This window comes from Oryctolagus cuniculus, chromosome 4, assembly GCF_964237555.1.
Source record: "Oryctolagus cuniculus chromosome 4, mOryCun1.1, whole genome shotgun sequence".
Lineage (NCBI taxonomy): Eukaryota > Metazoa > Chordata > Mammalia > Lagomorpha > Leporidae > Oryctolagus > Oryctolagus cuniculus.
In genome coordinates, this window is record NC_091435.1 from 45,321,817 (window position 1) to 45,347,179 (window position 25,363).

Below are 25,363 nucleotides of genomic sequence, written 5' to 3' on the forward strand. Positions count from 1 at the left end.
AGGATAGGCAGGAGCCACATGCTGTGTTTCTTCTAGATGTCAGCAGTACCCCATATGCATTTATCATTGTCTTGACTCAGATTGAAAATAAGAGAGCAAAAAAATTTAAGGAAAAAAGCTAGTGCTGTATGTTTCCATTTGTAGAAAATATCCATTTTATTGTTGTTCACATTTTACAATTGTTAAATTATCAACCATCTTTATTGATAAGCAATAGACTTATTATACATTTAAGGAGTATCTTAAAGATGCCTATTAGACAAATCCTTTTGCATTTCTCTCTCTTTCTCTATGTGTATATGTAACTCGTAAGTTACTACTAGGTAGGATATGTTGGGATAGCATTTATCACTGAAATAAGGTGAGAAGACAAGCAGGCAAATAAATAAATATATGTAGTCTGTACTCTTAAGGAGTTTATGATCTTGGGACAGAATCAGTCCTACTAAAAAAAAAATCTGATGAAAAATAAATTTGGTTGAAAAAACATTAAAAGTGTTTCAGAACCATTCTCATTTATTCTTTTTTACTTATCTGGAAGACTAACTCATGAAATTTGATTTAAAGGAATTCTTAAAGACAAATTAAAGAGTCTTTTTTATTTTATAGGATATTCCTATTTGTCTTATGTGAAAAGATCTTTTACTATCTTTTTCTACTTATGATAATATGTTTTAAAGTGTTATGATTATGTTTTAGTGCATAAGATTAGCCACTCTGAGTTTATAGCTTAGAACTGTTTAAATATTAATAGGTCTATTAACAACTATGAGGCTATGGAATATGCAGCAGTTAATTTTCTTTATTTTTCCTTTTATGATATACAATGACAGGCTACACATAATGATATAAAAATTTAAAAAGTGAAACCAAGCTAATTTTGTTAAGTTACATGTTTTTGTTTTAAGCCATATGTCATAATTTTTGTTTTGCAACAAAGATGGCTGTATGCTGTCTCAACTCAGATTCTTGGACACCAGTTGGCTATCTGAAAATTCAGTTTAATTCTAACACTAATTTTCTGGGGTTAGAGCAGATGGTACAGGTGAAGAATTGAGTCCCACAGGACTGCCCCCATTTCAGATGCCACTCCCAAGTGCCAGATTGCCACTTGTACTTCTGACTCATCGGGTGTTACTACAACTCTTTCTTCAGAGTTAATAATTTTCTGGAACAACTCTCAGAACTCAGGAAAATACTTTATATACTATTACTGGTTCCTTTTAAAGGATGTGGTTCAGGAGCAGCCAAATGGAAAAGATGCATAGAGCAGTGGGAGTGTTGTGGGAGGGGAACAGCGTTCCCACACTCTCTGACTGTGCTACCTTCTCAGCACATCTGTCTGTTCACCCGTTAGGAAACTCTCAGTATCTCTTTGCTAAGAAGCTTGTAACCCATTGTTCAGCACCCGTATTCCTGTGAGGTCTGGAGATAGAGTATGGCATGAAGTCCCACCTTCTAATGAGGTATTTGGTTCTTTTGTTGGCTAGCTTCATCCTGAAGCTTTCAACACTCCCCCCTTCCCCAATTCACCTTATTCACATATAACTTTTTTTTTAAAGATTTATTTATTTATTTGCGAGGCAGAGAGAGAGAAAGAGAGAGAGAGAGAGAGAGAGGTCTTCCATCCGCTGGTTCACCCCCCAGATGGCCGCAAAGGCCGGAGCTGTGCCAATCCAAAGCCAGGAGCCTCCAGGTCTCCCACACAGGTGCAGGGGCCCAAAAACTTGGGCCATCTACTGCTCTCCCAGGCCATAGCAGAGAGCTGGATTGGAAGTGGGGCAGCCGGGTCTCGAACCGGTTCCTATATGGGATGCTGGAGCTTTAGGCCAGGGCATTAACCCGCTGTGCCACAGCGCCAGCCCCTTAACTTGTTATAAATAACAAAACACATTCCTATTATTCAGGAAATTGGAAACCTTTTAGTCCCTTTGTGCCAGGAATCCAGGGCAAAGACCAAATTTATATTTTTAATTATACTACCCTAGTCATGGAAAAATATGTGTAATAATAGAATTTGGGTTATTACCAATTGCTTTGCATTTCTTTTAATTATCTGGAAAAAATTTAACTTATTGCTATGTATATGTATTCACAGGTTTTTTTTTTTTTCTTCTAAAATGCATGTTGAAATTTGATCATTTTTGTGTTTGGAAGATGGGACCTTTCAGAGCTGATTAGATCTGTAAAAGGGATTGATGCCTTTATCTCATAAATGAATTCAAGGAGTAAGTTCTTATTTCTGAGGAACTGAAGCAAGAGAGCAAGTGGGTTTAGAGTGAGGCTGTCCCTTGTGTTTTCCCTCTTTTGGAGACATCTGCTTACCCTTCCACTTCTCACTATGAGTTGAAGCAGCACCTGGGCCTCACCAGAAGCTAAGCAGGTGCTGGCACCATGCTGTTGTGTTTCTCAGCTTCCAGAACTATGAGCTAAATAAAAAACTTTCCTCTATTTCTTGCCTCGGTGTCAGGCATTGAGTTAGACTAACAGAAAGCAGGTGAAGACATTTATAAAGTGGCTTCTTTGAGCTGAAGCTGTAGACAACCATTATCACTAGCTGATACTGCCATTTTATACAAGTTGAATTTAGGGGACTTCTTAGTACTCAAAGGCATTATACTCCAGTTGTGCATTTGTAATTCATAATTTTAAATTTAGAGTCATTTTCTGTGATAGTAGTGGGTAGGTATTTTCATACCAACTCATTTTTCTTTGGCAAGATGGTGAGCAAATCTAAAAGAAGAAAATAGAGGGTTTTTTTGTTTGTTTTTTTGTTTTTTAGTTTTGAGGGTGAAGACACTGATGATTGCTTTTTAGGATAGGAGAAATGAGAGCCTTCTTTGTTTGAGACCTGTCTATAGATGTATAGGTGTTCTGTGATAAAAGATGAATTATTTGCTCCCAAATTTCTGATGATGCACCTCTGACCTCTAATTTGACTACATATTTAAACTGGGCATAATCAAGTTAAATGAATTCAAAAGAATGGAGCCCTGATCGAATTATAAGTAGAGCAGGAGACAGAAAGAAAGGGTACACATCTGAAAACATAGTAGACAAGGTGGTTATTTGCGAGCCAAAGAGAGAAGCCTCCAAAGAAACCAAACCTGCAGGTGGCACCTTGATTGTGAACTTCTGGCCTTTAGACCTGTGAGAGAATTAATTTCTATTGTTTTAGCACCCAGTTTGTGATATCTTGTTGTGGCAGCCCTAGAAAACTAATGCATAACATTGTTTTACAATAGAATCCCAACCTGCGCCATGGAACACTAGTATCTAAGAAATGTTAATAGATGCTGCTTAGAAAGGATTCTTCACTTAATAAATTTGGGAAATAATCTGTAATATATTCCACCTCTAAGGGTTGACAAAACATTGATTAATAAAACATTTTCTTTGTCTTGAGGCAAAGACTTTTTACCCCCAATTTAGACATTTCCCAAATATATTTGTGTACAGAATATCTACTCCCTGTCTTTTATTTTTTTATTTTATTTTTTAAAGATTTATTTATTTTATTTGAAAGGCAGAATTATAGAGAGGCAGAGAGATGTCTTCCATCCGCTGGTTCACTCCCAGATGGCCAGAGCTACGCCTATCCAAAGCCAGGAGCCAGGAGCTTCTTCCAGGTCTCCCATACAGGTGCAGGGGCACAGGGACTTGGGCCATCTTCCACTGCTTTCCCAGACATCAGAAGTTGAACAGCCGGGACTGGAACTGGCACCCATATGGGATGTAGGTACTGCAGGCAGTGGCTTTACCTGATATGCCACAGTGCTGGCTACCTCTCTGTCTTTTAAATGAAATATGTCTTCTATCCAGTATTACCACTTTGAAAGAAATGTATTAGGAAAGAAAGTCCCTACTTTCTTCATTTGCATATAGAAGTGCCATGGTACCCTGTCCTATATTTAAACAACCTGTAGGATATGTCCCTGTAAGTCCTGAGCACTAAGTGGCCAATAATATAGCCTAATTGAGAAACAAAGTAAGCAAAGGAAGGAAAATTGGTGTCGTACATGTATGCTATGGGAGCTTTGGTATCTTATTGTAACTTTTGTTTAGAAATTCCTTGTAGTTTATTAGTATTTTTTTTACAGTATAATTATAGCAACTGTTGATCCATTTATAACTCTTCTAACTATGTAGTATTAACAATTATCCTAAAAAGGATAATGGGCACTTGCTCCAATGTTATGTGGTGAACATTATGTAATATTATCTCAAAGGGAACAGTGCAGTGGCACTCAGTACATTCATAGTGGCAGATAACCACTGCCTATATCTAGTTCCAAAACATTTTCATTACTTCAAAATGAAACCTAAAACCAATTAAGCAGTGACTCACATTCTCCTCTCTCTATCAACTGGCAACTACCTTACCACCAATCTGCTTTCCATTTATATCACCTATTCTGAATATTTCATTTAAGTAAAATCATAAATTGTGACATTAGAATCTTGCTTTTATTCACTTTACATAATGTTTTTGAGATTTATCTGTTGTAATGTCAATTGGTTTTTTTTTTTTTTTTTTTTTTTTTGGACAGGCAGAGTGGACAGTGAGAGAGAGAGAGACAGAGAGAAAGGTCTTCCTTTTGCCGTTGGTTCACCCTCCAATGGCTGCCGCTGCTGGTGCATCGCGCTGATCCAAAGCCAGGAGCCAGGTGCTTCTCCTGGTCTCCCATGCGGGTACAGGGCCCAAGCACTTGGGCCATCCTCCACTGCACTCCCTGGCCACAGCAGAGAGCTGGCCTGGAAGAGGGGCAACTGGGACAGAATCTGGCACCACGACCAGGACTAGAACCCGGTGTGCCGGCGCAGCAAGGTGGAGGATTAGCCTATCGAGCCAAGGCGCCAGCCTGTAATGTCAGTTGTTTTGATAGCTGAATAATATTTCATTTCAAGTATAGACCACAATTTGTTTATATGTTCATCTGTTCATGGTGCTTTAGATCAGCTAATGTAAATAATGTTATGAACATTCATAAAGAAGTATTTGTGCGTGAGTGCCTACTTCAGCTCTTGAGGATAAATATCTGTAAGTGGAATCGCGTCCAATGGTAGTTTTGTGTTTAACTGGTTGAGGAATCAGCAATTTATTATCCATGGTGGCCGAACCATTTTACATTTTTTTTCTTTCTTTTTAAAGATTTATTTAGGGGCCGGCACTGTGGCATAATGGGTAAAGCTGCCACCTGCAGTGCAGGCATCCCACCTGGCTCTGGTTCAAGTCCTGGCTGCTCCAGTTCTGATCCAGCTCTCTGCCATGGCCTAGGAAAGCAGTGGAAGATGGCCCAAGAGCTTGGATCCCTGTATCCGTGTGGGAGACCCGGAGGACGCTCCTGGCTCCTGGCTTCTGGCTTTGGGTTGGCCAAGCTGCAGCCATTGTGGCCATTTGGGGAGTGAAACAGCAGACGGAAGACCTCTCTCTCCCTCTCTTCCTCTGCCTCTTTGTCACTCTGCTTTTCAAATAAAGATTTATTTGAGAGGCAGAGTGATAGAGAGAGAGAGGGAGACAGAGAGAGAGAGATTTCCATCCACTGATTCATTCCCCAAATGGCTACTACAGCTGAGGTTGGGACATGCTAAAGCTAGGAACCTAAAACTCCATCCAGGTGGCAGAGACCCAAGTACTTGGGCCATCATGTGTTGTTTTTCCAGGAAGCTGGGTTGAAAGTGGAGTAGCCAGGAGTTGACCTGTGCTTATATGGAATGTTGGCTTTACAGGTGAAGCACCTTAAGCCACTATGCCACAGTGGTAGCCTTGATGCCATTTTACATTCTGATAGCAATGTACAAGGGTTTCAGTCTGCATCTTCATCAATACTTGTTCCTTTCTAATTATTTAAAATTACAGGCATTCTAATGGATATGAAGTTGTAGATTATTTCCCTAATGACCAATGATGTTGAGCATCGTTTTCATGTTTTTATTGGGCATCTTATGTTTCTTTGGAGACTTGTCTAATCAAGCTCTTTGACATTTTTGAAATGGGGTAGTTTGTCTTTTGTTCTTGATTTATAAGAATTCTTTATATTTGTGAATACCAGAGTCATCAGATATGTAATTTGCAGCATTTTATCCGATTCTGTAGATTGTCTCACTTGATAATGTCCAATTAAAAATTAATGTTTCTAATTTCCATGAATTCCAATTTATGTTTTTTCTCTTTTGTTGATTATATTTTTAGTGTCATGTCTAAGAATTCATTACTAAATCCTAGGTCATGAAAATTTACTCCTGTGTATTCTACTTTAGAAGTTTATTTATTTATTTTAAAAGATTTATTTATTTATTTGAAAGCCAGAGTTACACAGAGAGAGAGGAGGAGGAGAAGAGAGAGAGAGGGAGAGAGGGAGGAAGAGGTCTTCCATCTGCTGGTTCATTCCGCAGTTGGCCGCAATGACCAGAGATGCTCAGATCTGAAGCCAGGAGCCAGGAACCAGGAGCTTCTTCTGGGTCTCCCATGTGGGTGCAGGGGCCCAAACACTTGGGCCATCTTCTACTGTTTTCCCAGGCCATAGCAGAGAGCTGGATTGGAAGTGGAGCAGTTAGGACTTGAACTGGAATCCATATGGAATGCCATAGCAGCTTTACCTGCTATGCCACAGCGCTGGTCCCACGTTAGAAGTTTATCAGGAGGGCCAGCACTGTGGTGTAGCAGGTGAAGCTGCCGCTTGCAGTGCTGCCATCCCATTTGGGTGCTGGTTTGATTCCTGGCTGCTTCACTTCTGATCCAGCTCCCTCGTAATGTGTCTGGGAAAGCAGCAGATGGCCCAAGTGGTTGGGCCCCTGCATCCACAAGGGAAACCCAGATGTAGCTCCTGGCTTCTGACTTCTGCCTGGCCCTGCCCTGGCCTTTGTGACCATTTGGGCAGTGAACCAGTGGATGGAAGGTCTCTTTCTCTCTACCTCTGTCTTTTCTGTCTCTGCCTTTAAAATAAATAAATAAATCTTTAAAAGAATAAAAAATAAAAGTCATTTAACAATGACAGGTTTCCCTTACTTTAAAAAAGAGGGAGGGGGAAGCTTACTGGAGCTAGCCTTCTGGTATAGCAGGTTAAGTGACTTCCTGCAATGCTGGCATCTCTTCTGAGCTCAAGTTCAAGTTCCAGCTCCTGTACTTCAGATTCAGTTTCTGATCTAGCTTTCTGCTAATGGCCTGGGAAAAGCAGCCGAAGATGGCCCAAGTGCTTGGTTCTCTGTACCCACATGGGAGACCCTGATGAAGCTACTCTCTCTAAATCTTCTTTAACTCTGCCTTTCAAAAATAAATAAAATAAATCATTTTAAAAAATTGTGATTTTAGCTCTTATATTTGAGATATTGCTTTTTCTTTGAGCTAATTTTTCTATTCTCTGGGAGGTAGGGTTCCAATTTTTATTGCTTTTCATGTGGCTATCCAGTTGTCACAGGATCATTTGATGAAGATACTGTCATTTCTGTTGTTTTTAATATACTTCATTATTTAAAAAAAATTTAGTACAGTGGTGAATGTTACTGATTCAGAAGGCAGAGTGCTTAGATCCAAATTTGGGTACTGCTTGCCACCAGTGTGACCTAGAGCAAGTTTTTTAGCCTTGCTAACACTCAATCTTCTTGTGTATAAAATAGTAGAAAAATCAACTCCATAGCATTATTCTGAGCATTAAATTATTTAATATATGTAAAGCACTGAGAAAAGTCTCTGACAGTAAAAGATCAGTATTGGTACTGATTAACATTAATATCTGTGAACTTTTGATGAAATCACTGTTTAGTAAAACTGACCTGAATTATAGACTATCAGACTTAGGGTACTACTTCAGTTCTTCAAAAGATAATACTACAGAAACCTGATGAGTTGAGATAAATTAGAAAAAACGTAAAATTGAATGGAGACTTAGGGGACATTGCAGATGTTAATTACTCATTAAAAACCATCCTTTATGAATAAAATGTCTTAGGTGTTTTTATTAACTTTTCCAAGATGTGATATGTATAATTGCATAATAATCAAATGGTGAAAGGGATTCAGACCCAGATCTGCCTCATTGAAAGGTTTATACTTTTACTTACTGTGAATAAAAAAAAAGATTTAATAAATATATGACCCATCTGAGAGAGAGAGGGAGATGTGCCATATAAAACATTATTTATTATTACTAATTAATTGATTATACTAATCAATTCTCTAAGGAATGTTTTATTATTTTTGGTTAAACCTTAGACTATAGCATGTTTACATTTATCTTCTACAAGTTTTAATGTTTAACACTTTTTTAGTGAGTTAAATTGAGAGAGAAAAGTTTAACATCTGCTAAGTCAGTGTTTCTTGTTTTTGAAATTGTGAGCTTTGAGTCTAATATTTTAAAGCATATTTAAAATTTTACAACTCATAAATTTCGGTTTCTTTTGTGGTTCTCTTAGATGTAATAAAGGAGCAGAATCGAGAATTACGAGGTACACAGAGAGCTATAATCAGAGATCGAGCAGCTTTAGAGAAACAAGAAAAACAGCTGGTAAGTAGAACATTAAATTTCAGTTTAACTTTTCAAACAAATTTGGAAATTAGTGTTGGAATAATTAGCTAACTAGCAAAAAGGCACATAGCAGGTGGTAAGTAATTTACTTGACTAAAACATGGCATTTAATGCCTTCCTGTGTTTTCTGCTTACCTTTGTTTATAGTGTCATTCTGCTGACTTTTATTGAGATTCTTTGTGTGTATTCTACTGATTATGGAACCAAATTATTCTTCAGCTGTGTACATCATAAATGCCTACAAAGAAATATTGTATAAAACAAAACCGTTGTCTTCTTAGTTAACAGAAAAGCTAAAATAGTCATGGGAAACAGAGAGGGTTGCAAAAAATAATTACATTAACTCTTTAGGTGTCTTGCTTCATATTTAAAGATAGTGTCTGTGACAGCAAATATGCTTTTTTATTTTATTAGCCTGTCTTTAAATATTCTTTATGCTATGTTTTTAGATGTATGTTGTCTCAAATCTTAAAAAGCTTTGGTGAGGCATAATTGGCAAGCAACAGACTACCTAATTCAAGTGTGTGATTTGATATGTTTTGGCATACATGTTAAATCATGAAACCATTACCACAGTCAAATGAGTGTTTCCATCATCCCCAAAGATATCCTTATGCCCTTTGGGATGCCTTCTACCCACCCCTTCTTGTCTACCTTCTGCCCAGTGAGGCAAATACTGATGTCTCTGTAGGTTAGTTTATATTTGTAGAATATTGAGTGGAGTTGTATCATATGAACTTTTAAAAACATGATTTCTTTTCCTTAGTGTAATTGTTTTTAGGTTAATCAACATTTTTATATGCATCAATATTAATTTTTATTGGTAAGTGTTATTCCATTGTGTGGATGTTTCACAGTTTGTCCATTTTCTAAGCAATGGGCACTTGGGTTGTTTCAGATCTTTTTTATTTTAAACAATACTATTATAAACATTTCAATAAAGTTGTTCTGTGAGCATACATTTTTATTTTTCTTGGGTATATTTCTAAGAGTGAGATTGCTGGATCATGGGGTAAATGTGTGTTTAACTATATGAGAAAGTGCTGAACAACTTCCAAAGTGGCTCTAATGTTTCCCCCTCGCACCAGCAGCACTGGTTCTACATATTGACAGTCTTTAATTTTAGCTATTCCAGTGGGTTTATGGTAGATGGTTGTTTTAAACCATGTATCCCCATCACTAGTGATACTGAGCACATTTTCAATTAATTGTTTGCAGTTTGCATATCTTCTCTGCTAAAGCATCTTTTCAAATATTTTACTTATTTTTTCCACCAACTTATTCAGTTGTAATGGTTTCTTATATACTCTAAATATTAATGCTTTCTTAAGTTTATGTTTTTCACAAATATTATCTCCAAATTCCTTGTCTTGTCTTTCATTTTCTTAAGTGTCTTTTGAGGAACAAAAGGTTTTTCTTTGTTTTTATGATACAATATAGTATTCTTTTCTTCTGTAAAGAAATCTGTCTAATCTGAAGTGACTAGTGCTTTCTCTTATTTTTTTTTGCCCCTTAGAAGTATTAAAGTTTTAGTTCTTACTTGTAAAACTAAACCACATTGAATTAAGTTTCAGTATGGTGTAAGTTAAGAAGTTAGAAGTTCACTTTTTACATAAGGAAATTTAGTAGTGCCAACAAAATTTGTTGCTCACACCTTTCCCTTGTTGTCTTTGAGAAAAGTCAGTTTTTTCATTCTGGACTATGTGTGTGTGTGTGTGTGTGTGTTTTTTTTTCTTTGACAGGCAGAGTTAGACAGTGAGAAAGAGAGACAGAGAGAAAGGTATTCCTTCCGTTGTTTCACCCCCAAACTGGCCTCTACAGCCAACGTGCTGCACCGAGCCAAAGCCAGGAGCCAGGTGCTTCCTCCTGGTCTCCCATGCGGGTGCAGGGCCCAAGCACTTGGGCCATCCTCCACTGCCCTCCCGAGCCACTGAAGAGAGCTGGACTGGAAGAGTGGCAACTGGAACAGAATCCGGCGTCCCAACCGGGACTAGAACCCGGAGTGCTGGTGCCACAGGCAGAGGATTAGCCTAGTGAGCCGTGGCGCTGGCCGACTATGTGCTCTTCCACTGACTTGTTTGTTCTTAAGCCAACATCAAGCTGTTTATTATAGTTTTAAAGTAAGTCTTCAAGTTAGGTAATATTAATGCTTTGACTTTGTACTACCTTTTTCATAATTAGCTTGGCTATAGATGTTTTCTGTTCCCTTTGAATAAATTGTCAGTTTCTAATAAAAAGGTCAGGTTCTAATTGGGAGATTAGTATTATGTCTTCAAATCCATAAACACTTTCTATCTCTCCGTTTATTTAGATTGTCTTTAGTTTTTCTCAGCAGTTCTTTGTACTTATAACTACACAGGTCTTACACTTCTTTTATCAGATTCATTCCTACACATTTTATATTTTTTGATGATAAATGGTATTTTAAGAGTGATTTTGATTTTTTTTGCGCTTGTATAGAGAGGTATTACTTTTTTGTATTTTCATCTTTAATTTTGTAACCTTCCTGAACTCATTTATTCCTGTAGCTTTTTTTGTGGATTCTGTGAGATTTCTACATAGATGATCATGTCATCATGAGTAAATAAATCTTAGTATCTTCCTTTCCAATCTTGAAAAATTTCTTTGGGATACACATTTTGGTGTAGTGGGTTAAACCCATTCTTGGTATGCTTGCGTGCCATGTAGAGTGCTGATTTGAGACCTGACTACTCCTCTTCCGATCCAGCTTTTTGCTGACGAGCTTGGGGAGGCAGCAGATGATGGCCCCAGTACTTGGGTCCCTGCCACCCTCACGGGAGATCTGTGTGGAGTTCTAGGCTCCTGGCTTCAGCGTGGCCCAGACCTGGCTGCTGTGGACACTTGAGGAGTTAATCAACATTATGAAACATCTCTCTGTCTGTTTCTCTTCTTCTCTCTCTCACTGTGTCTTTCAAATAAATGAGTCTATCTTTAAGAAAAATTTATTTTTCTTACTTTTTTTACATTGCCTAGAAATTCCTGAACAATATTGACTAGAAGTGATGATAGCAAATACCTATCATTTACTGACCTTAAGGAGAAAATGTTCAGTTTTTAGTTTTTTGTACTAGTTTTCCTTTCCTAACTTCCAGCTTTCTTATTTATTTAGTTCCCTTCCTTTGCTTTCTTTGTATCTCATTTGAACATTGTTACTAGGTGCATACACACACATTGAGGATTGTCCTGATTTCATTATATAGTGATTCCTTTATTGTTGTGAAATGTCCTTTTTTATTTCTGATAATATTTCTTATTCTCAAGTTCATTTGACTTTATATTAATATAGCCACTCCAGATTTGCAGCTTTTGGTTAACATTTATATAATAATACTTTCCATTCTTTTACCTAGCTTTGTTTATAATACTGAAAGTCGATTTGTTGAGGTAGTACATAACCGGGCATTCTTTCATATCTGATCTGAAAGTTTGCTTTTAATGGAGTTAGAAGATGAACCATTTCATTTGATGTAATTATCTATATTAGCTTTAAATCTTCTACCTTTTTTTGCCTTGTACTACCAACTCTTTGTTTCTTTTTTCACTACTTACTTTTGAATGAATTTTTATTTTAACTTTCTTCTGGATTTTATAGGAGTACTGTCTTTTAGACTTGGTTTATATTGGGCATAAAGATAGTAGTTTTCTCCGAAATATAATAAATTGTCTTCTCAAATTACTCTTTGCGGTCAGGGAGAAAGAGCCTATTATGGATGTTAGATCTATTCATCTGTAAACTCTTGAGGAGTAGTCATCAGTGATTTTACTCTCTTATTTCTATTTTCTCTTTTTAGGAATTAGAAATTAAGAAAATGGCCAAGATCGGTAATAAAGATGCTTGTAGGGTTTTAGCCAAACAGCTTGTACATCTACGGAAACAGAAAACAAGAACTTTTGCTGTAAGTTCAAAAGTCACTTCTATGTCCACACAAACAAAAGTGATGAATTCTCAGATGAAGATGGCTGGTGCGATGTCTACCACAGCAAAAGTAAGTGGCGGCCTTTGTATTCATAAATTTATGATTTTATCTAAGATACTTAAATATCTATATTTGAATCAGATTTAAAAATACCTCCTAAGTGTGGTTCAGAATCTGTATAATTTTTAGTATAATAGTTATAGTACTAGATAATTCAAATAATTTTTGATTTTTTTGAAGATTTAATGTAAAATTTCTTGGTTTTGGAAATTCTGTTTCCCAAAGTCACATACAGCTTTTAAGTTTTTACTAAATTGATTTGAACAGGATTTGTATTATTCCCTTAAATTGTCAGAAGATTGTTGAGCTGCTTCTTTGATTAATTTGTAAGTTCTAATTTTGTTCCAGTAATAATTTCTTCTTGATTCATTTTTTTAAAGATTTATTTATTTGAAAGGCAGAGTTACAGAGAGAGAGAGAGAGAGAGAGAGCGAGCGAGCGCATGCTTCCATCCTCTGGCTTCTATCCAAATGGCTTCAACAACCAAAGTTGGGTTGGTCTGAAGCAAGGAGCCAAAAGCTTCTTCCGGGTCTTTCATGTGGGTGGCTCAGGTCCAAGTACTTGGGCCATTCTTTGCTGTTTTCCCAGGCACATTAGCAGGGAACTGAGTAGGAAATGGGAGCAACCAGGACTTGAACTGGTGCCCACATGGGATGCCAGCATTTCAGACAGCAGCTTTACCCACTATGCCACAATGCCAGCCCCCACTTTCGATCATTTTTATGAATGTGTCAGGACACAGGCATATGGTCAAAAGGATTTATCAGTTAATGTTTTCTCAGGAACTTATGTTTAACTTACTGTACTTATGTGTAATTTTCATATAATTATTGTATTTAAAGACTGAGTCTTTTAAACATTTTGAACATTTAATACATAATGAGTGATTTATTGTATATAAAATACTATGAATAATCCAAAGAGATTTAAGACAAAGGCATTGTTTTATAGATATTACAGTTCATTTGGGTGGAGCTTAAGATATACCAGAGTAGGAAACTACCCCATTGTACATCAGTCTGGGCTAAACTTCATTGAGCTCACAGATCTTTGAATCCAATAATTCAAAAGACTTTGCAGAAGACCAAAGTCTTAAAAATATTACTAGGTGTTAGATGTATGGAAGGGGGATTATGGAAATTAAAAACAATAGGAAAAACTGTAGAGGAAAATACAGGCTTTATAGGATAAATTTTGTATGTATTTGATTCTTGTTTTCATGGTAGTTATGTTCTGTGAAGTTACAAACCCTGAAATTCTGATTATTGAACCATTGCTTCTAGAGGTAATACAGTTATGTTCCTATGAGCCTTTGGTCTCATTTTCATCAACCAGCCTATTTCTAACCTTTTTTCTGTTTGAAAACATTTTTAATATATATTCCTGATTCATTAACATTTTGCTCACAACCAACAGCACTATATCAACCGCAATGAAACGTATCGTACTTCATGTCTTTGCTCCATAAGGCACATCATGGCCGGCTTTCACTTAGGAATAACATGTGACACATGCAAACTATACTTGAGAACCATTTTAAGCAGCAGACTCAGCAATAAAAAGCACAAAAGTGAGGGGAAAAATGTGACACTAAATAGATCGTGAAAGATCGTGAAAAGAACACTTGGTTACAATATGAAAGCTGAGATAAAAATGCGGAGTGTTGTCTTGTTTGACCTCAGCTAGAAACAGGCATGTTGGGTGACTTGGATTTTTGTTGCTCCTTGCCTGTCCACTGACAAGCCTTAAAGATACTGAATTGAGAGTGCAAATAAATTTAGCAGGTGGGCAAATTCACAAATAATGAGGATCAACTCTAATTGACTTTTGTACTATAGACATATGAAAGTAGAATGCATCCATCTTAACAAGGTACAGAAAACACAGTGACACATTATGTCATATACATAAAATAGGGATAGGTCCTTGGCCTCATGTTGAAGATGCTGAGTAAGACATCCATGAATCGAATTAACATACCTGGGTTTGATACCCAGCCCCAGTTCCTGACTCAAGCTTCCTGATGGTGGGGAACCTGGGAGACAATGGTGATGGCTCATAAAAATTGGTTCCTGCCACCCAGGAACCAATATTAAGAGACAGAGAGAGAGAGAAAGAGAGAGAGAGAGAGATGAGCATTTGGCCTAGCAGTTGAGATACCAAATAAGATACCTTGCTCCCCATCAGAGTATCTAGGTTTGATTCCCAGCTCCAGCTCCCAATTCCAGATTCCTGCCAGTGTAGCAAATGATGGTGGAGTAGTTGGATTCCTACCAATCCTATGGGAGACCTGGATTGAGTTCAGTCTGGGGAGAGAATTAGTGGCTGGGAATTCTATCTGCTTGCCTGTGTGTATTTTTGTCTTTCTTATCTTTCTTTTCGCATTATATAAACCTTAAAAAACATTAAAAAGTTTGTTTTCTCTGTTAATTACTCATGATGGATTTTAGTGATTTTAGAATGAAAAATACATAGTTGAAGCCAAAAACTTTTGTTTTCCTTTTTTGGTTTTACAGATAGAACTGAATATGTCTGATTGGGGGAAAAGATCACATATGAAGATCACATAATTTTTCAGAGACGTAGCATTGAAGAACATTACTCATTTGCAGTTTACTGAAAGTCAAGGGCTAGGGAAAGATGCTTCCTGTGGCCCTGCATTGAAATTCTCATTTAAATTGGTTGGGAGCATGTTATCTCAGCAACTATTTATTTAGGTCCTTTAGTAGGAACTGTAACAAGTGATACAGATGAAATGGAGAGCAAAGCCAGGCAAGGGCTTAACCTTCATGGAGTTTATAGTTTACTTAAGAAACATGCTATTTGAGAGGTAGTTTTTGCAGTGGTTAGGAATATAAACTCTTGGACAAGACTACTTTGGTTCAAATCTCACTTCATTTAGTAGCCGTGTGACTTTGAACAAGTTATTCAGTCTTTTTATTCCTTTGTTTACCATTTGTAACATAAGGAAAATGGTAATACCTAGTACGTAAAGTTTTTGTCCAGTTTCAATATCATATAATATAATTTCACATAAAGTGCTTAGAATAGTGCCTGGCACACGGTGATATTATATGGATATTAGGTACTCTTTTATTATCATTATCATCATGATTACTATTGTTATTAGAATTACCAATAACAAGGATATTAAAGTAACATAAGTTACATCAGTAGTCTAGTGAATAAGATTTAATGAGACTGTTCTGATCTAGGGTATCAGAAACTACTTCCCTAAGAAAGAGACGTGTAAGTAGAAATCTACATTATTGATGGTGAAAACAAGTAGAGGAAACATTCTAGGTGAGGGACTAAAATATATAAAGATCCAGTTGCAGGAGAGAGTATAACACATGGAAGGAAATAAAAGACTAGTTCACCTAGGGGGCAGTGATGCAAAATGAGACAGCCTTGTTAAGCATAGTTCCATAGATGTGAGGTTTCAAAGGCAGATTTTGTGGTATGGGCAGAGTGTTGTGTCCCTGGAAAGGTTGGCTTGGCTGCAGCAAACCAATGCATGCAGATTGAGAAACCTGAAACCAACATGTTTTAGTATTTACTATGTATTTTAATATACTGAATTAACTATATAATATATACATACATGCATACACACGATATGTATATATTATGGTTTGTATATAAATCAATTATGTTCATAGTAGATGGCATTATTCTTTTTTAAATAAAATAAGTTGTAATCATATACTGTGAGAGAGTTCTTTTCATGTATTTTTGAAAAACTTTTTATTTTAAATAATGTTTAAAATGTGTTAATAAATCAGATAAATATGTGCCATATACACTGATTCTTTTGTTTAAAAATTTTAATGCAAATTAAAAATTAAATATAAAATTATTTTAAATTTAGATATTATTTACTTGCCACATAACAGGTCAATTTAGTTTTCCCATTTGAATAGCAATAAATTTTATGTTGATGATGTTTTCTATTGTGTGATTTTTGTGCTACTGTTCAGATGAGGTTTTTCACATTGTTCTTCATTATGTAGATGTTAAGCAGATGGTTTCCAAATGAGTATTTCATTTTTTCTAGAACACTTAGCAATTTTCATTTGATTGTAACAGGATGTGTATTTTCTAAAAGCTTGTATATATTTGATATGTTTCCTTTGAACTTGCCCCATAGTAAAATTTTCATAATTATGCAGCTAATGTGAATTTTTTCATATATTTAAAGACAATGCAGGCAGTTAACAAGAAGATGGATCCACAAAAGACATTACAAACAATGCAGAATTTCCAGAAGGAAAACATGAAAATGGAAATGACTGAAGAAATGAGTAAGTTTAATAAGTCATAATGAAATTCACAATTTTCTCATCTCTGTATTAACCAAGTTGATTTTCTAGCATGCTCGTATTCTCATTGATGAAGACACAATTGATTAAGCAACAAATGATATGAGCAACCTTGTGGATAGACATTTATATCAAAGCCTCAGTACATTTTCAGGTTGGTAATGTGTGAGGCTTAAAATTCTATCATTGTTTAACTGAGAAAGAAAATATATATTATGGCATATTTCTGTTAGATATTGGCCTCACAGTTTTATAAATTCATGTACCAAAACCAACTTGTGAATAAAATAGCTCTTCCTAATATAAATTAGATAGTTTCAGTGTAGCAGGGACTCCTTCTTCAGAAGATATTTTGTACTGAAGATAGAGATATTGGAACTCTTTTTTTTTTTTCCCCTCAACAGAATACATTTAATGTTAATTTTGTTCTTTTAAATATAAAGTAATTATTGGGGCCAGCGCTGTGGCTCAGCGGGTTAAAGCCCTGGCATGAAGCACCGGCATCCCATTTGGGCACCGGTTCAAGACCTGGCTGCTCCATTTCCAATCTAGCTCTCTGCTGTGGCCTGAGAAAGCAGTGGAGGATGGCCCAAATTCTTGGGCCCCTGCACCCGCGTGGGAGACCCAGAGGAGGCTCTGGCTTCAGATTGGCGCGGCTCTGGTCGTTGCGGTCAATTGGTAGTGAACCAATGGATGGAAGGCCCCCCCGCCGCCCTCTTTCTCTCTGTGTAGCTCTGACCTTTAAATAAATAAATAAATCTTTAAAAAAATATGAAATAATTACATTTTTGGGTGGAAATATGGAGAATACAAAGATACAGAACCCATAAAAAGATCTATTCTGATTTCATCACTTCTGATGATGTATATTTATTTACTTTGTTTTTCCATTATTTTTTAAGAGTGCTTTCATAAATGCTACCTCTATAGTTATGAATCTTATCCTATTTTTCAAAAATATAATAGTATAACAAGCATCTTCTCTGAAGTCTTTTTTTTAAAAAATGGCTTTAAAATCTTGTAACATCAGTATACCTAAATTAATCATGCACTTTGTGTTGGTCAATAATATTAGTTTAAAATTTTCAGTGTACTTGATACTTTGGAAAAATATGCTTATGTGTTTTCTTTGTCTAAATGTTTAAAATCTCTTTAGACTTTTACTTAAGCTTAATAAGACTATTGGTTCATAATACAAATTCTTCCCCAAAAGACTATGCCAGTTTTTTTCACTAAGAGCAAAACTCTGGTCAAAATTGAATCAGTGCTTACATGTTAAAAGCTTGCATTGTTGTTTTGACAATATATTTTCAGCCAGCACCGCAGTTTACTAGGCTAATCCTCCGCCTGTGGTGCCAGCACCCCAGGTTCTAGTCCCAGTCGGGGCACCGGGTTCTGTCCCGGTTCCTCCTTTTCCAGTCCAGCTCTCTGCTGTGGCTTGGGAGTGCAGTGGAGGATGGCCCAAGTGCTTGGGCCCTGCACCCGCACAGGAGACCAGAAGAAGCACCTGCCTCCCATGCCAGCCGCAGCGGCCACTGAGGGATGAACTAATGGAAAAGGAAGACCTTTCTCTCTGTCTCTCCCTCTCACTGTCCACTCTGCCTGTCAAAACAAAATATATATATTTTTTTTTTCTAGTTTTGTTCAGCTATGGGGGAATACGCCAGTTTGTGTAAGCTTATTTGTTGGCATTTTAGTTTAATGGCATGCAATGTAAAAATATTACAAATTAGATTATCAAGATTACAGAACTCACTATTGTTCTGGTGTTCTATTTCAAAGTATGTTTTTCTTACTATATGTTTACCTTTGAAAATTGCATAGTTCTGTAGATTTTACTTCAAGCCTCTACATTGAAAGTCACAATTTTTTTCCAGGTCTTCAAAACATTGTCAATAGATTTTTAATGACTGAGAAAATTGCTATTTATATAATGATCATAGTATCTAATATGTTTGTGTGATTTCCAGTGATAGCACAAGTATCAGTGAGTCTGATAACAGGAATTAATTTTTCCATTAAGCCCTGATGGAAAGAATCAGTAAGCCCTCAATCTGTATTGATCACATCTGTCACAATTGTTCTCATTTGCTTTGCAAGCTTTTTTTTATGGTTACTCATATTTTCAGTAACCTAGGAAAGTACATTAACACATTTTTATCCAAAAATAAATTCAAGGTATAAACAGGTATATCTTTTTCCAATTAGAATTTATTAAAATAATTATTTATTTGACTTTATTCAAGAAGCAGAGAGACAGAGGGAGAGAGACAGAGAGCTCCAGTTGCCTGGCCTGTTCTCCAGTTGCCCACAATGGTCAGGCTGAGGTGAGACTGAAGGAAGGCAACAGCCAGGAACACAATTCTTCCATATGTATAGAAGGAATCCGATTACATAAGCCATCACTGCCTCCTTGGGCCAGCAGGAAGCTGGAGTCAGGATCTGCTGCTGGGTAGTGAATACAACGTACTGCAGTGGATGATATTAGCATCTTAACTCCTAGGCCAAACACTTGCCCCTGCTTAGAATGTATATTTTGCTGTGTAGCTCCAGTTTATTTTTTTATTCATATCCAAGTTTTAGAAACAAGATTTTTGAGACATTGTTATATCTTTGATTAGTTTTATTGCATATTTTTCTGAAAGCAATCTTCTCTGTGTGGATCTGTGATTATAACTTTCTGGTCTTTCTCATCTCTCCCCTTCTTTGATTTTTTTACTATAACACTTACTAATTCAGATACTTATAAACTCTAACATGGATTTCCCACCTGCCTTATGTCACTTTACCATCCAAATAGCATTCTGCTAAGTTATTTTTCCAAAAGCTTACCTCTGAACATGTTGATAGATTGTTTCTGTGGCTTCCTACTGACTACAAAGTGAATTTACAAATCATAAATAAAAAAAAAAAATTTTCTGGTTAAGTCCCTTTATTTTGCCATTGAAAATACTGAGCCCCAGCGATTTAAAGTGACATTCCCTTAAAGTTATATGGGTATTTTGGTACTAACTGGAATTTCAGATTCTATTTTGAGTTTATTTCTTTAGAAATGATGTTCATTTTTGTATCCATAAGCTGTTTAGTCTGTTCCAGATTCACTTTATACTATGGAACTAAAGTGAAAAATCTGTCAAGTCATGCTTATACAAATCAAAGATCTTAATATCAAGTTTTATTATTAATGTGAAGAATATAGGCAATTAAGAAGCACAAAGCAGAGAGAGAGGACTTGGATATCCTAAATAATCCTCCACATTTTTCCTTCCCATCTCAGACACAAGATCCTGACTCAGAAAAATAATGTTTCTCATGAGGTTTGCCTATCATTTTATGTTGAAGGGAATGTTTAGGTTATGAAACATCTCCAGTGTATACCCCAGCCAGTCACTTACCTTATGTGACATTTTCCAGGGAGTCGTGGCTCATTAGCTTATAGACTGTAGGTTTGTTACTATAGTGACTGAAATCAGGGTACCAAACATCCTGCTGACTGAGTGCATAGCCAAGGACTGTTTTCCTAGCAAGTATTATCCTGTTATCGGGACCCCCATTTTCAACATGGTTACAAGGAGATCAGCCTAGGTTTCTTGTCTGTCATCCTCCAGTTATCAGGGGAGATACGAATATGGGCTAGTCGCTTTAATTTTTTCCCTCTTAGACATTTTCCTTTCATGCACTTTAAATAACCTAACAGAAGAATTTGCTCTGCCTTGCATGTGTCCCTATTGCCTCACCATGTCTTTGCTCCTGCTGGGCCCTCTATCTTTTTGAGTAAATCCCATGCATCCTTCCAGGACTACTTCACTTGCTACTTCCTGCTATTTAGGTATGATGTCTTCCCTCTGAAGCTTTGTGATCATTTAGGTGTTTTTTGTTTTGTTTTGTTTTGTTTTGGACAGGAAGAGTGGACATTGAGAGAGAGAGAGAGAGAGAGACAGAGAGAAAGGTCTTCCTTTTGCCATTGGTTCACCCTCCAATAGCTGCCGCGGCCGGCGCACTGTGGCCGGCACACTGCGCTGATCCGAAGGCAGGAGCCAGGTGCTTCTCCTGGTCTCCCATGGGGTGCAGGGCCCAAGCACCAGGGCCATCCTCCACTGCACTCCCGGGCCACAGCAGAGAGCCGGGACTAGAACCCAGTGTGCCAGCGCCGCAAGGCTGAGGATTAGCCTAGTGAGCCGTGGCGCCGGCTCATCATTTAGTTTTCCATTACCACAGTCAGATTTTTTTTTTCTTTACTATTGAAGTATAAATGATTTAAGGTCTTCATTTATTTATTTGAGAGGCAGAATACAGACAGAGAGAGGGAGAGACAGAGAGAAAAGTCTTCTGTCTGCTGGCTCACTCCTCAAATGACCACAATGGCTGGAACTGGGATGATCCAGAGCTAGGGCCCAGGAGCTTCTTTGGAGTCTCCCATGTGGGTGCAGGGACCCAAGCACTTGGGCCATTTTCCGCTGCTTTCTCAGGCCATTGCAGAGAGCTGGATCAGACGAGGAGCAGCAGGGACATGAACCAATGCCCATTTGGGATGCTGGTGCTGTAGGCGGAGGCTTAGCTCACTATGCCACAGCACTGGCCCCCTTGGTTAGGTTTAACAGCTCAGTGGATATAGTTGGTGAAATCACATTTAAAACCCTTAAGCCTGTAGCTATGGATATCACCTAGTTTTAATCTTTTAAAGATAGAGTGTAGATTTGTTTTATTATAGGATAATTTGTGTTGAAATGAACATTCTTTCAGATTTAGTGTTTCAAAAATATGTTCATTAATTTACTTCATTGACACTTGAAAATGACTTTTGCAGTTTGTTGATTAACCTACATTTGTCTTCTATAATATGTAAAATGTATACAAAATAGATGGGCTGCCTTCTAAAATGTAAAATCCAACGTGAAATCTGTTTGAAAATAACTGATTTTTTCTACCCCCCCCCCCAGTCAATGACACACTTGATGACATCTTTGATGGCTCTGATGATGAAGAAGAAAGCCAGGATATTGTGAATCAAGTTCTTGATGAAATTGGAATTGAAATCTCTGGGAAGGTATGAATGTCTTTCCTCAGTTGGAGATAGTCCCGACTAGTTTTTTCCCTTAGTTTGTTTAAATTGTGCTTGCAGTTACTTGTATGTTTTTATCTTTGATTCAGAAATAAATGAAAGCTTTTTGCAAAGGTTTAATTCTGGCTCATACAATTAATAAAATATTTTTTATTCTCTTTTCCTTTCTTTAATGTAGATGGCCAAAGCTCCATCAGCTGCCAGAAGCTTACCATCTGCCTCTACTTCAAAGGCTACAATCTCCGATGAAGAGATTGAACGGCAACTGAAAGCTTTAGGAGTAGATTAGTCAAAAACATTGTAGTATTTTTGCTTATGGAAAAGTATTAGGTATCAACCAGGCACAGTCCAGATTCCTTTTCCAAAACACTTTATTTTCCAAAAATGAAGACCATGAGTGAACAGTTTGCTAACCATGGCTATATTGAATTTTTTGCCAAAGAATGACAATGATGCAAAGTGGGAACATTTTGGATTTTAATTACAGCCACTTAGGCGTGATGATGTAGAAAAAGTTGGCTTCTTTTCTGCATGGCATACAGAAAGTATCTTCATTATTTAGTGTCAGGTTCTGTTCTAAATCTTTTTACATTGAATAAAAAAACTCATTAAATGCCAATAAGCACTAACTTAAAGAGACATGTAAATTATTAAAAATTTATTGTTAATTCTGTATCTGTTGCTTGTCTTTTGTAAACAATTACGTGTTTTGACCATGGGCAGTCCATTTGCCAAATTATTTCTAAGGGATCTAAAAGAAGGATGCTATTTAAACATCTGTCTTAAGCAAAACTGTTACGAGCTTTCCTTTCCTTTTCTTTTCCTTTGGGAGAACATTGTAGTTGGTAGGTTTATTGCATTTCAAGATGTGCTTGGCACCTGCCTTAAATAGCACAAGCATATTGTGCACATCTTTAAATTTTTAACTGGCAGAAAAGACTACACTTTAAAATTGAGGCCTCTTACAAGACTTATCCAGGCTCTCTTTTGTAAAGCTTACAAAAGTGAATTGAATATAATTGGCCAAAAAAAAAAAGACACTGAATTAGTGACACTTTATAGTAATAAAATGGTAGATTTTGTTCTGTCTTCCAAGAACTGAGATTTTCTCCATATGAATTGCAATTTAATGTCCATTAAATTTTGAACATACTAATGTATATATTGATCCCTCTAAATTCAAGCCATTATTCTCTATTAAGTACTTGCTACTGTGACAATAACTTGACTTAAATTTTTAAAATAAAAATTACCCTTTTTTTGTAAATAAACCACAACTTTGTCAGAAATTACTGCCTAAATGTGCATTATTGTATTAGCTGTATTTTTAAGGTAAAGTTGCTGTAATATTTAGTGTATGTATGAGAGAAAATGGGAGTACCAGGTTAGAAATAGAATTTTGAATTGGGTTAGTTTTGGAAATGATGCTGTAATATATGAGTTCTGACACATTTCACTAAAAAAAAACCTCTGAATGAGATCAGATTTGTGTAATCTTGTTAATTTGGGGTGATGTACATTTTGGGCTTAATGTTAACAGAAGAAAAAGTACATTTTAGGATTAGTATTCACGTGTCACATAGATTGGTGGGAGGAATAAAAGCTACGCTGTGCATTTTGAATCTAGCCCATTTTGCAATGTTCAAAGATTAGGTTTGATTATTAGCAATTTTAAGTACTACACAGTTTCCCTGAATAGTAGATGGGTCAAAACATTTTACTGGCTTATGGAATGTTAATCCAGAACATGTTTTGATGCTTGAGTATATGTAATAATACCCATCTAACTTTACTTTCTTGTTTACATATGGGGGATTTTGATTTTAAAAATTATTTTGTTAAAAAAATCCCAATAAAGATTTATTACTGTTATCCTTTTTTCCCCCCTCGCCTTTATTAATCTGTTTCTGGCTACTGCTGAAATTAGAGTTATACATTTTGGTAATTTTTCAAAAGAATGATTTAGGTTATTTTCTTGAGAGGAAAATTAGATAATTCTGTTACATACAATAAGCAAACAAAAAATATATTATTGTAAATTAGCAGTTGCTACCAGACTGATGTTTGTGAATGGAGTAAGTAAGTAATGGTTTTACATTAAATTCATCTGATGATTCCTTTCCTGGAATTTCCATTGACTACATATTTTTATGTTGGAACCAATAAAATGTTAGGGATTGTTTTTATTTCATTCAAATATGGCTATCACAGAAGGCTTTTGGACCCTGAAGAGCATGGAGTCATTCTGATATGACTACATTTATAAAATGTGACAGTTTTCACAATTACCATAAATCTGTAATATTACTCTATCCTTTGCTGAAATAAAAGTTCCTTTTAGACTCTTAAAGAATAAGAAATTAGAATGCTTAGGGATTGAGCTTAACTCATTAAATCCCAAGTTTTCAATTCTAGAAATATTTCAATGGCATAACACTTATTTCAGATTTACTTTCCAGTTTCCTCTCTGTAGAAACTGAGTCTACAAGGGGATTTAAAAACATTTTTCTAATTTAGTTCCTTGCAGTGCTGCTTGCATTGATTTTGGGCAAGACTAATTTCAGGTAATCGTCACCTCCCTTTGTCAAGAACTTAAAACAGACCACACACACCTATATTCATACCTTGCCTATCCTGCTTCTTTGACTAAACAAATCCTTTCCACCATTAGAGACTGAAAGGCAGTTATATGAAAGAGTTTGTAATCAGCTTTATTAAGTAAAATTTAATGAGTCAGTTGGTAAAAATGATAATTAGGTGTTCCATTTCAATGTAGAAGTCTATTGCATTCCTGAAGACTTAGCCACTGAAGAGTTCATAAGCACACACAATGGGACAACTATAAGACTAAATCGGCCTTTGACATTTATTCCCAAAAGTAAACAGAGCAATACTATGCAGTAAATCACATCTATTCTTTGCTTAAGTGCAGTTTAGGATTCTAAATCATATTCACCATTTTCTATTGTTTTAAAAGTATATATATATATACTTTTTATTTGATATATCAAATAAAATATATCAATAGAAAACAGTCTTAAAACTCAATACAAATGAGTTAATAGGAAACACCAGTACATTTACAACTAATGTGAATAAATAAAGAATTGTTATTTCTGTGCTAAGTATTCATTCGAAAATCCATTTAGGTTGAGAAAGTGGCTCCCCCCAAAGAAAGCAAATGACCTTGTGGATGAACATCTGATTATGATCTAAACTATATTTTAAATGAACTTTAAACATATATACACACTTTGTTACATAAGCCTGTCAGATTAAACTTTGCTGGCAGATTCCAAAATGCAAATCTAGATTTATTATATTACAATCTGCTTCTATTTGTAATTTTCAAATTGAAAGAATATATTCAATTTTACCTAAATGCTTGTATGTGTGAATGAATGTATGTATACAGTGAACCTTTTGCAAACTGAAGAATACCTCCCTCAATTAATG

At 36.2% G+C, this 25,363-nt stretch overlaps 1 protein-coding gene across 1 annotated transcript in view; it reads left to right on the top strand.

The window, feature by feature from the left end:
* CHMP2B (charged multivesicular body protein 2B) overlaps positions 1–23,779 on the top strand; it is a 32,936-nt gene extending 9,157 nt beyond the window's left edge. The window contains exons 2-6 of the mRNA XM_008267100.4: positions 8,413–8,504; positions 12,338–12,532; positions 16,725–16,827; positions 21,786–21,892; positions 22,086–23,779. Of these exons, the coding sequence (XP_008265322.1) occupies positions 8,413–8,504; positions 12,338–12,532; positions 16,725–16,827; positions 21,786–21,892; positions 22,086–22,196 (608 nt within the window). The 3' untranslated portion in view covers positions 22,197–23,779. The remainder of the gene's footprint in view (positions 1–8,412; positions 8,505–12,337; positions 12,533–16,724; positions 16,828–21,785; positions 21,893–22,085) is intronic.
* The last annotated feature ends 1,584 nt before the right edge of the window (positions 23,780–25,363 follow it).